This window comes from Aspergillus versicolor, assembly GCF_001890125.1.
Source record: "Aspergillus versicolor CBS 583.65 unplaced genomic scaffold ASPVEscaffold_13, whole genome shotgun sequence".
Lineage (NCBI taxonomy): Eukaryota > Fungi > Ascomycota > Eurotiomycetes > Eurotiales > Aspergillaceae > Aspergillus > Aspergillus versicolor.
The window spans coordinates 721,645-737,322 of record NW_024467536.1 but is presented as its reverse complement, the minus strand read 5'-3'; the positions used below and the strand labels follow the sequence as shown (position 1 = coordinate 737,322).

General features: G+C 50.8%; 6 protein-coding genes across 6 annotated transcripts; 5 read left to right on the top strand and 1 right to left on the bottom strand.

Annotated features, from left to right (window-relative positions):
* The first annotated feature begins 4 nt into the window (after positions 1 to 4).
* On the top strand, positions 5 to 2,751 carry ASPVEDRAFT_46894 (Zn(II)2Cys6 transcription factor). The gene is made up of 4 exons (XM_040813663.1): positions 5 to 500; positions 547 to 701; positions 754 to 1,601; positions 1,645 to 2,751. Exons 1-4 carry the CDS (start codon positions 433 to 435, stop codon positions 2,515 to 2,517), a joined length of 1,944 nt encoding a protein of 647 aa, XP_040673393.1. The 5' UTR covers positions 5 to 432; the 3' UTR covers positions 2,518 to 2,751.
* Positions 2,701 to 4,334, bottom strand: ASPVEDRAFT_65919 (NAD-dependent succinate-semialdehyde dehydrogenase; the record flags this gene model as incomplete). The annotated part of the gene is made up of 4 exons (XM_040815847.1): positions 2,701 to 2,834; positions 2,879 to 4,123; positions 4,177 to 4,264; positions 4,311 to 4,334. 4 exons carry the CDS (start codon positions 4,332 to 4,334, stop codon positions 2,701 to 2,703), a joined length of 1,491 nt encoding a protein of 496 aa, XP_040673392.1.
* Positions 4,335 to 5,357: 1,023 nt separating this feature from the next.
* On the top strand, positions 5,358 to 7,444 carry ASPVEDRAFT_33834 (amine oxidase; the record flags this gene model as incomplete). The annotated part of the gene is made up of 2 exons (XM_040810789.1): positions 5,358 to 5,837; positions 5,885 to 7,444. 2 exons carry the CDS (start codon positions 5,358 to 5,360, stop codon positions 7,442 to 7,444), a joined length of 2,040 nt encoding a protein of 679 aa, XP_040673391.1.
* A 586-nt stretch (positions 7,445 to 8,030) lies between these two features.
* ASPVEDRAFT_142077 (uncharacterized protein) lies at positions 8,031 to 9,837 on the top strand (the record flags this gene model as incomplete). The annotated part of the gene is made up of 5 exons (XM_040807797.1): positions 8,031 to 8,204; positions 8,265 to 8,334; positions 8,407 to 8,505; positions 8,560 to 8,713; positions 8,778 to 9,837. 5 exons carry the CDS (start codon positions 8,031 to 8,033, stop codon positions 9,835 to 9,837), a joined length of 1,557 nt encoding a protein of 518 aa, XP_040673390.1.
* Positions 9,838 to 10,764: 927 nt separating this feature from the next.
* ASPVEDRAFT_56942 (DUF3176 domain-containing protein) lies at positions 10,765 to 12,556 on the top strand (the record flags this gene model as incomplete). The annotated part of the gene is made up of 2 exons (XM_040815276.1): positions 10,765 to 11,216; positions 11,272 to 12,556. 2 exons carry the CDS (start codon positions 10,765 to 10,767, stop codon positions 12,554 to 12,556), a joined length of 1,737 nt encoding a protein of 578 aa, XP_040673389.1.
* Positions 12,557 to 13,845: 1,289 nt separating this feature from the next.
* ASPVEDRAFT_46892 (uncharacterized protein) lies at positions 13,846 to 15,020 on the top strand. The gene has a single exon (XM_040813662.1). It carries the CDS (start codon positions 13,959 to 13,961, stop codon positions 14,745 to 14,747), a length of 789 nt encoding a protein of 262 aa, XP_040673388.1. The 5' UTR covers positions 13,846 to 13,958; the 3' UTR covers positions 14,748 to 15,020.
* The last annotated feature ends 658 nt before the right edge of the window (positions 15,021 to 15,678 follow it).

Sequence of the window (15,678 nt, the reverse complement as noted above, 5' to 3'; positions counted from 1 at the left end):
ATCCCACCCTTAAGCGATGCACTAAAGACCAACAAAGATGACCCTGGTATTACAGTCTATTGGCCTACCCCGCCCGGCAGACTGGAAGCCGTGCAGGTCTGCAGGGCTACTCTACTTCTGCAGGGCTACTCTGCTGCATGTCTGTCCCATTAGGGCTGGACGATGATGACACGTCTGACAGTCTGGCAGTTGACAGTCACGCGTATCCAGCATGGCTGTCAGTTTGATTATCAGTCGATTATCTGCAGTCTCCGTATCTCCACGGAAGTTAATTATCACTCGTATCTCCGTTGATCGGCCCAGTGGAAGACAGCGAGACGCCACTAGCCGTCTCCGCCACCAGCCCCGCAGAACCAGCAGCTCAACAGAATGTCTCTCCAAGGTGGCCATCCAGCTCCCAGTTTATTCAGATAATCATCTCCATCGCCTGGCATGTCGGAACTCGTCTGGGATCTGGGCCGTCGGAAATCAAAGCCCCTCAAGTCGATATCTTACACTGGGTATGCGCCCTACCTTCAGAAACTAGGGGTACGCTGACAGTTGAAGCTGCTGGACATGTCGCAAACGCCGCATCAAATGCGATGAAAGACCTGGAGCTTGTAGAACCTGCGAGCAGGCAAAGCTGACCTGCGCGGGCTACGATGTGCGTCTGATTTGGAACGCTGGGCCGAATACCAGCAGGCGGCGCATTCGGTCTGGTTGTATGTCTCAACTTTTCATGCAGAATGAATGAATGATACTAATACGGAACAGATAAAGTTGCTTGCGCACCGATGACAGACGATGAGGTCGCTCGTGCCTTGACGACTGTCGAGAAATCTGCTATTAAACCGGCGGCGGCGACGACGACTGCTGGGCCCTTTTCGGTGTTTTCGTCCCAGCCTCCTGAAGAGGAGGCGACAGAGAATGATAGTCCAGTGGATTCTACATCTATTGCGTCGCCCTTGATTCCGGATTCAATAGACTCGGGGATGCAGATTAATGATTGTCTGGATGAAGATACGATAGAGATATCTCGAGCGCCAGAATCTCCAGCGACACAACTACACGACACTCGTGTTGAAAGCACCAGGACTGATCTCGATACAAGCTCACCCCATCCATCCTCGTCTGATTCCAACGATACTGCCTCCATTGTAGATGATGTCGCTGTCTCGCCCAGTACGCGCTGGCTGGGCCACAATCCACCAGAAGACGTCGAGTTAATACTACCTGAGCATAACCTAGCCTCGAGCATAATCGAAGATACAACAGCTTCAATGTTGATGCACCACTACATGCAGCACGTCGTCCATCTGATGCAGCCGGTGTCTCACTCAAGAAACCCCTGGAGGACTGTATATCTCCCACTTGCTCTACAAGGTTCGTCCCAGCTCGACGTCCCACGGCGCTTCCACTCGGCCAGTGTTGCAGTATTCCACAGCGTCCTGTCTATAGCAGCAGTCAACTTGCAGAGCATGCGAAGCGAGCAAGAAGGTCTCCAGCAGCTCGCCTGCCATCACAAACAGCGAGCCCTCGTCGCGCTGCAGAGCGCACTATCCACCAAATCAACTCCATACAAAGACATCATGACCGCCATCTTATCCCTCGTATCAGCAGATGTAAGTCTCCATCCAGTATCCTCCTACTTTACTGACGTTCTAGATAATGGACGGCGGCATGTCCGACCACTGGATCCACCTCGAAGCCGGCATAAAACTACAAGCATCACGACACTACTCGATGCTGGTAAGCCGCGAAACCTGCCTCCTCAACAACATCTGCAAGATGCTCCATCTCTTCGGCCAAACAACCCTCCCCATCCTCACCCCCAAGCCCTGGCCCGGCTACGACCACGTCCCGCGCGGCGCAGACTTCTACTCCCTCGAACCGAGCATCGAGTTCCTCTACGGCATCACAACGTCCATCGCAGGGGCCATCTTCACAATATACCGCCTCTCCCAGTACGTCGCTTACTATCGCGACCAGAGTCCGCGGCCTGAGCAGGAGTTCCCAGCGACATTGTTGGAAGCATGTGAAGCGCTCGCCGATGCCCTGGGCTCGTATACGATAACGACAGAGACATTCTCTTCGATCTCACCCACCGAGGCGGAAGGACATATGGTTGACATTGCACGCGCCCAGGCAAAGGCTTTCCATAATGCAGCACTGATATACTACTACCGCTCTATTCAGCAGTGTAGCCGGGACTGTCTGTATCAGGAGCAGCGGGCTGTTCTGGATGCAATGAATGAGGCGGAGGAGCTGAAAGTGAAATCCCCTACAGCTGGATCTGGCGAGCAGAGCTCGTTCCCGGCGCCGATTACATGGCCGGCGTTCGTGGCGTCTTGCGAGGCAGTGGGGGAGGAGAGACAGGCGTGGGATGGGTGGTGGAGGAGAGTGCAGGGGTATGGGATGCGGAATTACGGCCAGCAGTATGAGACGGTGTGTAGGATCTGGGAGAGGATGGATGAGAACGAGAGTGGCGATTGGAGAGAGATATTGGCGGGTCTGGGGGTGCGGATCCTCCCTGTTTGACTGACGTATACCATAATTAGAGTATCATTATCTAATTATCATCTGTTCTCTTATCATGATAACTGAAATAGAGTTAGAGAATACGAATCAAAGTGGAAGGACCCAGCGAGCCGAAAGCGGAAGTGGAGTCGTTCCATGGAAGAGATAACTCTATTAACTAATAACTCATTAACTACTATTATGCTACAGCTTGGAAACCGTCAGAGTGCCTGTTTTTGCAATCAGGTACTCCTCAATCGCCACGTCCTTGCCAGCTTCCTTGCCGTATCCAGACGCCTTGATACCCCCGAACGGAGACTCTGCTGCAGACGAGTTTCCTGGACAGGTTAGTATAGATCAGGAAATGACTTGGCCAACATACCAGTATTCATGCCAATCATGCCGGCCTCCAGGCTCTCCAGCAACCGCCACGTCCGGCTGACATCGCGCGTAAAGAAGTACGAGGCCAGGCCCATGCTCGTATCATTCGCCATCCGGACTGCCTCCTCCTCAGTATCAAAGCGATACAGACCGAGAAGCGGCCCAAAGATTTCTTCCTTCGTGGTCAACATATCCGCCGACATGCCCGAGATGATCGTAGGCTGGAAGAAGTTCCCTCCAAGCTGTTCTATCTTGTTTCCGCCCAATACAACCTCACCCCCCTTCTTAACTGCATCCGCAACATGCCTCTCCAGCTTCTCAATCCCCCTCTGCGTCGTCAAAGCCCCCATCGTCGTCCCCTCACTAGCCCCATGCCCAACCTGGATCTTCCTCGTCACCTCAACAACCATCCCCAAGAACCTCTCATATACCCCCCTCTGCACATAAACCCGATTCGCATGCGTACATGCCTGTCCCGCCGTCCTCCACTTCAACACCATAAGCGCCGCCAGCGCCTGCTCCAAATCCGCATCGTCAAACACCAAAAACGGACAATTCCCGCCTAGCTCTAGCGTTACCTTCTTCAGTCCTACACTGCAATGCCGCGCAATCAGCTCTCCCACCCCCGTACTCCCCGTAAAGGTAACCTTCCTAACCAGCGGATGTTTGCAAAGCGCCTCACTCACAGAAGGCGTATGCTCATTATCCGTGGTAAGTACATTCACAACACCAGCCGGAACCCCAGCCTTCAAGGCCAAATCAGCCAGGGCAAGCACACTCAGCGGCGTCTCAGGCGACGGTTTAATCACAACCGTACACCCAGCTGCTAATGCTGCAGAGACCTTGCGAATAATCATAGCCACGGGGAAGTTCCACGGCACAAGAGCCACACATACCCCAATAGGCTGTTTCACGACAAAGGTCCTGCGATCGTTGATAGAAGGCTGGGCTATGGACCCGCGAACACGCTCCGCTTCGCCGGAGAACCACCACGCAAAGCCCAGAGCGTATTCAACCTCGCCGAGGGCTTCGGACATGGGTTTGCCTGTTTCGTAGACGACGAGCTTGGCGATGTCTGATTTGGAAGCTGCGATGAGGTTGTGCCATTCTAGGAGCTGTTTTGCGCGCGTGCGGGGGTTGGTGTGGCGGTAGGTTTGGAAGGCGGAGTGGGAGGATTGGATGTAGGCGTCTACGTCGGTGGTTGTGTTTGTTGGGCAGTGAGCGAAGGGTTTGTTTGTGCCGGGGTCTATTTTCTTGTTAGATAGTGTTGTTGTTGGTCGTGGTGGTGGTGGTGCGTACCTTCGACTTCAAAGACCTGCCCGGATTGGGACTGGACCCAGTTTCCATTGAGGAGGGATGCCTCGTGAAGCAGGGACGGGGCGTCCAGCTGAGGAGTATTAGCATGTTGACACAGAGTACTGAGTATAACTGACCGTGAAGGGGAGAGTGCTCGACATGTTAGAGCATGCAACCACTATCAAGAAGAGAATCAACTAGTTGTATTTGACTTGAGAAAGAGAAATAGTTTATTTAAAGGTCATACCGCACGGCCACTTTTATAGCCAGGCACTCGCCTCTCCCTTCCTTTAGGGGCCGGCTGAACGGATGCAACTTGATATATGCAGAGGACTAAGATTGACGCAATTAGTCTTACGTACGAGAGCCTGCTTGCTGTCGCGTCTGGACGTCCATCGCTGGGAGTTTCCTTTCACTGTTTCATAGTATTATGCATATATTACTCCTTATGTATAAACCCAAATCTACCAGTTCATGAATGGGCGTTCTACAGCATCGCATTCTATCAAGATTCTAGTTCCATATACTATATCAATTCCACGCGCCTCGACTCCAAAGGAGAATCATTGAATATATTAGAATAGACATATTTTTTTAGACGGACATACTGCCCGTCTTCATCGTATCAACTTTCAACTTCGTTCATTCCACAGGCACGGTGTAATCGTATTCTGATAACCTCGACTCAATCCGAGACCATCGCCAGCAGCAGAGATAACTCCAAGAAGCTGTTCTCGATCTGTCAGACGCCAAGAATCGCTTGATAATCGGTCGCTCGGTCCTTCCGTTTGGGTCGTGGAGTTAAGAAGACAGACGACGGCTCTTTGTGGAGACCCGACCGTGGAGGTATTCAAAGGACATAATCAGGCGAGACTTCAAGCCTCCAGGCGAGTCCTTCCTTTGGGGGAGAGGAGATAAGGTCGAATACGATGCCGTTAAGAGACGGTGGGCAGTCGGCGATGGCAGCAAATCACGACAGGTCCAAGCATTCTCTGCATCAAAGACACATCAGCCTATCTTAGAGTGGATGGAGGAGTCGGGTATGCCTAACCATAGCGGACAGGCCGGCTATTCTTAACCTTAGCAGTTTGTGCCACTTTAAACGTTTGCTGTATGCTCGCCTATTTAAGGCGCCAACCTCTTCACTGAATTATTCTCAACAATTCTCATCCTCCTCAACTACAATGTCTGTCCACCCCCTCGACCCCCTCTCCCCCGCGGAGATCACCAGGGCCGCCGCCATCGTGCGCGCCCACTTCCCCGGCCAGGCCCCGGCCTTCCGCTTCATTACGCTGAAAGAGCCCGCAAAGCAGGAACTGCTGCCGTTCTTGGAGAGCGAGCACAAGGGCCTCCCAGCCACCGCCCGGCCTGCGCGTCTCTCGCGGGTCCAGGTCGTGCTGCGCGGCGAAAATGGCGCCAACAAGCTGATCGAGCTGCAAGTCGATCTGGACCGCAAGCAGGTCGTCAAGAGCGAGCATCTTGTCGGAAGACACTCCTACATCGATCCTGAATATATGAAGCAGGTCGAGGCGGCGTGTCTCGCAGATTCTCGTGTACAGGAGGAGATCAAGAAGCTTAAGCTGCCTCCTAGCTCTACGGTAGTGGTCGAGCCGTGGGCGTATGGCACAGATGGGATTAATGATATGTCGGAGAGGGTTTCAATGGTACGCCATTCCTTAATTTGTGTGATCTGGAAACTAATATATGGCAGTGCTGGTTCTATTTGCGCCTCCTTGACAACCCCGATGCCAACTACTACGCATATCCTCTGGATCTCTGCGCAGAAGTCTCTGAACAGCTCAAGGTCACCAAGATCTACTATCTGCCCTCAGCTCAAGACGAGCGCATCAGTGACCAACCCCGGCCGTTTGATGTCAACAAGATCCATTCCACCGTGGATAGCGAGTATCACCCCAGTCTGCGGCCGCCTCCTCGCCAGACCACCAAGCCCTATCAGGTTGTCCAGCCCGATGGTCCTTCGTTCAGCTCGCAGGGAAATCTCCTGTCGTGGGAGAAGTGGACCATGCGAGTCGGGTTTAACTACCGTGAAGGCCTGACACTGCACGACATCCGCTACGATGGACGCAGTCTTTTCTACCGTCTCGCACTGTCCGAGATGTTCGTGCCCTACGGTGACCCCCGGTCACCCTATCCCCGCAAGGCCGCCTTCGACTTGGGCAGTGACGGTGCCGGCGTCAACGCAAACAACCTCCGTCTTGGATGCGACTGTCTAGGTCTGATCAAGTACTTTGACGCCTGGCACAACACCTCCTCCGGCGAGCCCCTCAAACTGCCCAACGTCGTGTGCTGCCACGAGCAAGACGACGGCATCCTGTGGAAACACACCAACTTCCGCACGCAGAACGCCGTTGTCGCCCGCTCGCGCATCCTCGTCCTGCAGACCATCATCACCGTCTCCAACTACGAATACATCTTCGCCTTCCAGTTCGGCCAGGACGCCTCCATCCACTACGAGGTCCGCGCAACAGGCATCCTCTCCACCTGTCCTATCAACCTCACCGACAACGTCCCCTACGGCACCATCGTCGCCCCCGGCGTGCTAGCCCCCTACCACCAGCACCTCTTCTGCCTCCGTATGGACCCCTGGATCGACGACAACACACAAAACTCGCTGCAGGTCGAAGAATCCCACCCCATGCCAGTCAACGACCCATCAACCCACAACCCCTTCGGCGTCGGCTACAGCACAACGTCCCAAATCATCCCCGAAGAAACCGGTCTCGACCTGGACTTCACCAAGAACCGCACCTTCAAAATCATCAACGAGGCCTCGATAAACCCCATCACAAAGACCCCCGTCGGATTCAAGCTCATGCCCGCATACAGCCAAATGCTCCTCTCCCACCCAGAGTCCTACCACGCGAAACGCTCCGAGTACGCCGAACACGCCGTCTGGGTTACCCGATACAACGACGAAGAAATGTTCCCTGCCGGCCGGCATACCATGCAATCACTAGGCGGGGAGGGGATCTCCTCAGCTATTGCACATCGGAAAGACACTGGTGCACAGACAAGCGTGCGCAATGAAGATATCGTCGTCTGGTATACCTTTGGCTCAACGCATAACCCGCGCATCGAGGACTGGCCGGTCATGCCGATGGACCGTATGGTTGTCGGGCTGAAGCCGGTGAATTTCTTCAAGGGGAATCCCGGGCTGGATGTGCCGCCGTCGACACAGGAGAGGAATCGGAGTGTGCTTGTTGAGGGGGATACGCTGCAGTCTTCGACGGATGCTTGTTGTCGGTTATAGACTTCCCCGCCCTTCATTTCTTAGAATAAGACAGTTGCAACGGAAAAATGGTGATTTGGTAGAAATAATATATATATTCGACTGTATCTAGCTATACAGACTTGGTTTCTAGAATTAACTTGTCTTACCTACGGTATTGGATGAGGCCTTTTGATGAGGCTGCGGTGGCTTACTATGAGAGTAGATGACGGCAGCCCAACCCGACTGCAAGTCTTCAGTGCTTAGAGCCTTGCGGCGAAGTAATTCGCCCCACCCCTTAGATGGTGATGCGGATAGAATGCAGGGCAGGACAGTGGTGGATATACGTGGCCGGGCGTTTTCGGTGTTTTTCGGCGATATTCGGCGGATGTACTGTCCTCGGGACAAGAATGCTAAGAACTGTATACTAACTTTCTTTCCCCAGATACTCCAGATTTTCCTTCATACAGGCCTCTTAGCATAGGCCATTGACTCGCTATGGCCACGCAAGGATTAACACGCGCGGGGTTGGTATCTTGGCTGTGCCGACCCTTCAATATATAAAAACTAAAGGCCTCTCTTCTCCATACCACAGAATCCCTCAAATATACGAATTGCAAAGCTTACTATGTCCTCCAAAAATCCATCCAACCTGACAAGGGTGGACAATTGTCCCCCTGAGAAAATCCTGGAGGATGCTGCTAGCCTCGAGCAGACATACATGGAAAGTGGCCTGAGTCGCGAGGATGCAGCCTTCCTTGCCAGCTTTCCAGATAACTTGCGGACAAAATGCATTCGGAAGGTGAGCAAATCCGGCATTTAATATACAGTTACTTGGGCATAACATGTGAGCGGGTTCCAGATTGACTGGCGTCTCTGCCCGGTGTTGATGCTGCTGTATCTATTTTCTTATATTGACCGAGCAAATATTGGTATGTGTCCTATATTCAAAGCCATGGCCACATTGGCAATTTCATCCAGCTAACTCAATGAACCACACACAGGGAATGCCAAAATTGAAGGCCTGTTACCCGACTTGGGTATGTCTGGCACGCAATACAATATCGCCTTGGCCATCTTCTTTATCCCCTATGTCCTATTTGGTATGTGAAGCGGTGAATGCTGTTTGTGGTTTGGCTTATTAACATTAGCTTAAGAGGTTCCCAGCAATATTTTGATTGCTAGATTCAATAAGCCATCGGTTTATTTAGCAATTTTGGTTCTTTGCTGGGGCATTGTTGTGACCTTAACAGGGGTCGTCCGAGACTTTTCCAGCCTCTGCGTGGTTCGTGTCTTTTTAGGCATCTTTGAGTAAGCTTACGTTTGTGCCTATCGAACATACTGGAAAGCCTGTCTAACCTATCTTATTTGATAGAGCTGGATTCTTCCCAGGAGCCGTCTGGCTTACGACGCAGTGGTATCTGCCACATGAGCTTCAAACCAGAATAGCAATATTCTATACTGCCAGTGCACTTTCTGGCGCATTTTCCGGGCTTCTGGCATTTGGCCTGGCCAAGATGGATGGTGTTGGTGGGTATGCTGGCTGGAGGTGGATTTTTATTATCGAAGGACTTGCCACTGTCCTGCTGGCAGGTGTCTGCTACTGGTGTCTAGTGGACTCTCCTGAGCTTTCTAGTCGATGGCTAGAATCTCAGGAGATTCGCTTTCTAGTACTACGGAAACAAGCCCAGAAAGGACGCCTTGTGCTCGATGATAGTGCTGGCAAATTCGACTGGAACTCGCTTTTCAAGGTGATTACTGACTGGCATATTTACCTGCAGGTTCTGAATTTCTGGTCGAATGTTATTCCAAACTATGGCCTGAAGTTCACCCTGCCTCAGATTATAACCAACATGGGATATAGTTCTGCAAACGCACAGCTTCTCTCAATGCCCCCTTATATAGCAGGAGCATTATCCGCCTATCTCTTTGGACTCGCCGCTGACAAGTTACGATGGCGTATGCCAATTATGGTTGTCTGTCAAGCTTTGGTTATTATTGCCTTTTCCCTCCTGTTTTCATTGTCAGAAAATATCCATAACAACATCCCTGCCTGTTATTTTGGAGTTGTTCTTGCCTGCATTGGCTTATACCCTATCGTCCCCGCGGCGAATGCATGGACAGCCAACAACCTCGCAGGAGCTCGGAAGCAAAGCATTGGAATAGCTTTCATGCTTAGCATTGCTAATACAGGCGGGCTCGTTGGTTCCTTTATTTACCTTGAGAAAGAGGCCCCGACATATCCGACTGGGTTTGGAAGCTCCTTTGCCTTTGCAGCGGCGGGCATGGTCGCAAGTATTATTCTGGAACTGCGATTCTGGTTCGTGAATAGACGAAACGCTAGGATGAGCAGGGAGGAAATTGACCGGAAGTATACAGCGGAGGAATTGCAACTGCTGGGGGATCGGTCGCCGCTGTTCAAGTACACGCTTTAACACGGTTTCTTCACAACAACTGCTGCACTGACGGCCTTTGTCAACGCATCTTGGTGGTTTTCCCATACACGGGAAGATGAGCAGGAACTTGACCAAAAGGGCTGCTGGAGGGAAGGCCGCAGGTTTAAAAGGATAAAATAAACAGTCTAACGCTCAATAAAATGAGTCTTTCCACTGACTACAATTAAATCATACTCTCAGTACTACCCGTACTGGCCATACCTGCAGCGTGCGTGATATCTTGTCTGCTATCGCTTGTGCAATAAGATCCCACGGTTGTTTCGATTAGTAGATCTCGCCGAGTCCAGTCGACATCTTGGGCAAACTCGCTAGTCTTATTCAACAGTGAGCGTCTCCTACACAGGCTCTCCGACAGGCTACAGTACTCGTGACGGATTTCCTGTATTACAAGGCAACCCTATCTCCCGGGAATAAGAACGACACTGTTCCTTCTCTGATAGCTCCGGCTCAGCCTTGTCGTATGCCTCGGTTCCAATCGTGCACAAGCTATAATAAGGGCAACGAACGCGCTGTCCAAATAAATTAGCTTAATGTATGGGTTCGAGAAGGCAGGGGTTGTGGCGAGCTGTTCGGGCTGCAAACAAGATCTGCAAGACCCGTTAACCGTTGCAGACCCATACGGCCCACAGCAGCTCAAATAGGCTATCTTAATATTACGATGGACAGCATCCCGTGGTTATGGCCCAATAAGGCCTGCCACACTATCCTCAGCCAGGAATGGATTTAAGACATCCTCGTGGAGGCTCTCCACGCTTCACAGCCCTAGTTTCACTTACGGACCCGATGAGGAAATCGAACTGTAGTTCAAGCTTAAGTCTGAGAATTTTTATTTTCAGCCTTGTCACCAGCTCACCCCTATAGTGAACTGTTTTTCGCCTTTCTTGAGGTCTGAGGATAGTTGCCAGAATGTCAGAAATGGATAAAAATGGGCACCGACTCTCCTACGTCCGACTCGACGACATACCAGAACCCTCACAAGCGCGGCAACGACCTCTATCATCGGCCGAACAAGCTTTCCTGCAGTCTCAGACACAGAAATCCTGGGGAGCAAGCTGGACCCTGGAAATCCTAGGCTGTCTCACCTCGATTGGGTTTCTTGTTGCCATCGTCGCGGTACTGTTCCACTATGATGGCAGACCAATGCCCCAATGGCCGTATGGCATTACTCTCAATGCGCTTGTGTCCGTTCTCTGCACGGTAATGAAAGCTATGATGGCGTTTATCCTCGCCGAGTCTCTTGCTCAGCTGAAATGGTCTTGGTTTCGCGACGGAAACAAGCTGAGTGATCTTTCTGTCTTGGATGCTGCCAGTCGCGGGTTCATGGGTGCTTTCGTCGCTCTATTTCAATTTATGCCTCGGTTGGTGGTCCCCTGGTCCTCAAGCTTCTTTGCCCTGGTACTCACCCCTGCATAGACATCTCATTACATTTGGGTGTCTCGTTCTGGTCATAGCAGCCGCTACAGACCCGTTCGTCCAGCAAGTTATCGGCATCCACATGCGTTCAGTGCACGCCCTAGGCCACTCGTCTATTCAAGTTTGCAATGCCAGCACGTATACGGATTACGGCGAGGGCGAGGGCCCGGGACTGAACAAGGTTCCGCTTGGAACTGCCGGCGCAATCTATTCTGGGATTTTCCAGAACCAAAGTCCCAACAGCAACGCGATATTAGCGAACTGCCCAACTGGAAACTGCACGTTTGCACCATACCAGTCTCTTGGGATCTGCAGTCGCTGTGAGAACATCACTGACTCCCTCGAGCTGTCCAAGGCACCACTTGGACCAATGCTGACCAAGTACCACTATACACTACCTAACGGGTTCTCTTTCACCACGGCCCAGAACATGGTCTATTTGATGAACAGCACGACGGGACTGGACTTCATCAAACTACCTGCAGCAGACCTACCGCTCATCCTCAACTTCACCGCCATCAGCTCAGCAGGCTACGGGACAACGTCGATCAGCGCAACAGAATGCGCGCTCTACTTCTGCATCAAGACATACAAGGCAGCTGTGCAGGAAGGTGAATTCTCAGAGGCAATCTCGACAGTCTCGACCACCTCCAACGCCTCGTCATCCTCATTGGAGGACTTTGCTATTACACCAGACGTCTGCTACGTCAACGGGACACGCCACGAGAAACCATACACAAAGTTCGCAGAAGATTGCACATACAACGTCAACTGGCTCAGCCGTCTAGCCCTATCAAATTCCCTCTCACCATTACTCCAAGGCAAAGGGTCTCTCTTCGTGAGCAACCGACCAAGCTGGAAACCCGAAACCCTCGAGGCCGTTTACGGCACGCAAGGGAACTACACCGACATCACCTCAGTGTTCGAATCGCTCGCAAGATCGCTAACACTGCAAGCACGATCCAAAGTCTGCAAAGCAACAGTTACAGGGATTACTTGGACCGTGGAGTCATTCGTGCATGTGCGCTGGCCCTGGATGATTCTGCCGGGGGCCTTGGTTCTGCTTAGTGGCTTATTTCTGATTATTACGATCCTGCACACTCGCAATCAGTATATCTGGAAGTCGTCGCCTCTGGCGCTGTTGTTCTCGGGGTTAACTGTTGATTCTCCTGAACCGCTGAAGGCGGATCCGACGCTGAAGGGGATGGAGGATACGTCAAGGAAGATGGAGCTTTTGTTGGAAACGTCGGCTGAGGGGGTCAGGTTGAAGGCTGTGCCGAGATAAATTGCCATTGAAATGATATTAGAATGATAGAATATATGATCGAGCACACGCTCATTAATAATAAATCTAGTTAACCTGGCTGGAATCCTTATTGTTACTAATGTAAGGCACCGAACGATGCCAAAGGTCTAGCAACTATCAGGTGATGTCAATGTACGAAGAAATCAGGTTCAGCTAATCAGATAGCTCTGTTAGAACCAGAATAAATTATTTAAGAATCTATAGAACTAGAATATCTAGAAGTCTTATATAGAACTTTCTTTAAAAATAATCTCTAATAATAGACTAGTAGTAGTCTAATATCTAATCTCTCTAAGTTAGACTATTAGGTAGTTATATAATTTTCTATAATAAATTCTTTCTAGTTAGGAATATATAAGGCCTTAGTTATCTCTACAGGATTATAATATATCTATTCCTTGGTGGTAGCTGTTAGAGATGCTCGGGGGTCAGCAGTTAGTCAGTTAGCAGTTGCCGGTCAGTAGGCGCTCCGGCGGCGGTAGTAGATCATTTGATAAGTCAACCGTGCTAGCTCCGGGCCTGCTGGCTGCAGGAACATTCAATCCAGAAGATCTAGATGCCACGGTATATATGGGTTACCAGGGGAAGTGTGAACGCAAGGCGGGATGTAAATTGGAAATACCATAAGTAGAGAAAACAGCTAGAGAGAAGATATGGCTCAGTCTTGGACTAAGGAAGGGCTTCAGCCTAGGTTAGTCCATATCCAGGTTCTTAAAGGCGTCGATGGATTTAAATAGTACAATCATGACATACTGATGAGGGCAGATTGGATGACCAGATAAAATCTGATGGCAGTTCAATTGACGGCAGAGAGCTAAATGGATAGGACATCAGCCTTGCTGAGGTAGAACTAGATAAGGGCATGCCATATGGCTGACGGTTATGCGGTATGATTCCTGAATTATGACTAGCAAAAAATGTCTATTTCCTGAGGATGGTGAGAATACCTGCTCTGTATTCCTAGGTTAAAGAATTTTCTTTTTCCCTTTTATGGATTTTGGACATATCCATTAGGGGCGAATATGCTTATTATTATCCGCGATACCGACGGCGTGGCTGAGGAGCCGTAATCCGGATCCCGGATACAATCATAGCCGATAGAATGGGACCGGAGGGACCAACATCTAAGACTGTACCCTGGATTAGGTGCAAGGAGGTGGTTGGGAATTTATAATCAAATAAACCAATCAGAGCCAAAGCCGGATGCCCGGAGGTGTCTACGTCCGGTTCCGGTACATATAACCAGGACCGAATTATCAAAATCTCTTAACATCCCATATATATATATATATACTGTACCCCCTGCTTGTGGCGGAACCATGTCGGCCATTATTACCTTCCTACTCTTATCTTCTTTTTTTGGGTCTTGGATTTCGAAGTTATGGCGCTAAAATACGCTGACAAACTTCGCGGCAAGTCGATTGTTATTGTCGGTGGGACATCAGGCGTAGGATTTGCAGCAGCCGAAGCTAGCCTCGAGTTCGGTGCAAGCGTGGTGGTAGTTAGCCGGACCCAGGAAAACGTTGACAAGGCCGTGAAGAGGCTCCAGGCCTCTTATCCAGCTGCAGCCATAAATGTCCGGGGCTACGCCTGCGATATATCCAGCGAGCAAGCAGAGGCAGACATCTCTAGGGTCTTTGACTTCGCCACTGATAAGGGAACAAAACCTGTCGATCATGTCATCAGCACTGCTGGCTCATTTCCAAACCCGATAACCCTTGCCGAAGCAACACCCAGCAGCCTCATCGCAGCCAGCCAGTATCACTTCATCGGGGACTTAATGCTCGCTAAGGTAGCGGTCAAGTACCTCCGACCTGGCTATACCTCCTCTATCACCTTAACTGGTGGTGCCGGCACATACAAGCCTCCCCCCGGTTGGCCACTTTGGGCCGGCGTTGGAGGGGCAAAAGACGCGCTGACTCGGAGCCTCGCCCTGGAGCTGAAACCGATTCGCGTGAACCTCGTCTCTCTTGGTGCAATCCAAACGGAATTATTCGACCGGGCTATGGCAGGTTGGGGTGAGGAAGCTATTCAGGCAGCAAAGAATGCTTCTGTGCTAGGAAGGATTGGCGACCCGGGAGACGCTGCCGAGACTTTTCTTGCCATAATGAGGAATCAATTTATGACGGGAACTATCAATGTTGTTGAAGGGGGTGCTTTGCTTATCTAAATCAAATATGTTAACTAAGTTAGTCAACTGCACCATGTGCTGCATATCCCTGAATTAGATAGCGTCATCTAGTAAGGAGCCCGACGCCGCCTTTGGAGGTTTCGATGGAGTCTCTGCAACAATTCGACAAAGAAGGTCAATCTCTTGTTGGCCTGATCTAACATGCGTCATGGTGCGCATGCAGGAACACCTAAACAACACCAAGTTCGGTAAACCGCAATTCATTATTTATGATCGTATGCAAATTATTCCGATCACGAGAGTCGAGCCGCAGTAAGACAAACTGGAAGTCAAGGCTCGACAGTGTCCAAGCGTAACACGGGTTCAATACTAATCCAAGTTTTTCGACTGTGTCGCGTCGCATTGTTTGCAGAGAATAATATTTCTTTGCTTTCTTATGATTTATGGAGAAACAGAAGGAAAATAAGATGACTGAATCATGCTGCGCGCCCAGCAAGAGCGTAAAACACTCCAGCCTGTTGACGGGATACTGAAGACATTTTGAGAGGGCTTCTTGCAAGATTCAATGATTGTGACCGGACTCAAGGAGGGTTAGCTTCTTTCACTAGCCTACTCCGAGTCACGCCTCCCACAACAGTCCCACGAGAAACGTGTGCGTGATGCAGGAGCTCAGACTTTTATTAGAATGGCGTTCCGTGACAGATTTCATATTTCACCTCTCTATCCGGCCAAGGGGGGTTTACATGTTTCCGTAGAAAGTACCTTGTGAGCGAACCAGGTATTATATGCTGTAAAAGGCGGTCCTTTAGTGGGAGGTCTGGATTCCCTAAGCAGAGAAAGCAGATCCGGGGTTATTGTTTTGGAGAAGTAACCTGCACCGACTTGGGGACGCAGCTCGCCGTGGTTAGAAAATAGGTCAGCGTGGTTAGGATTAGACCCACCTGTTTATTGCCACTAATTCCACACTTTA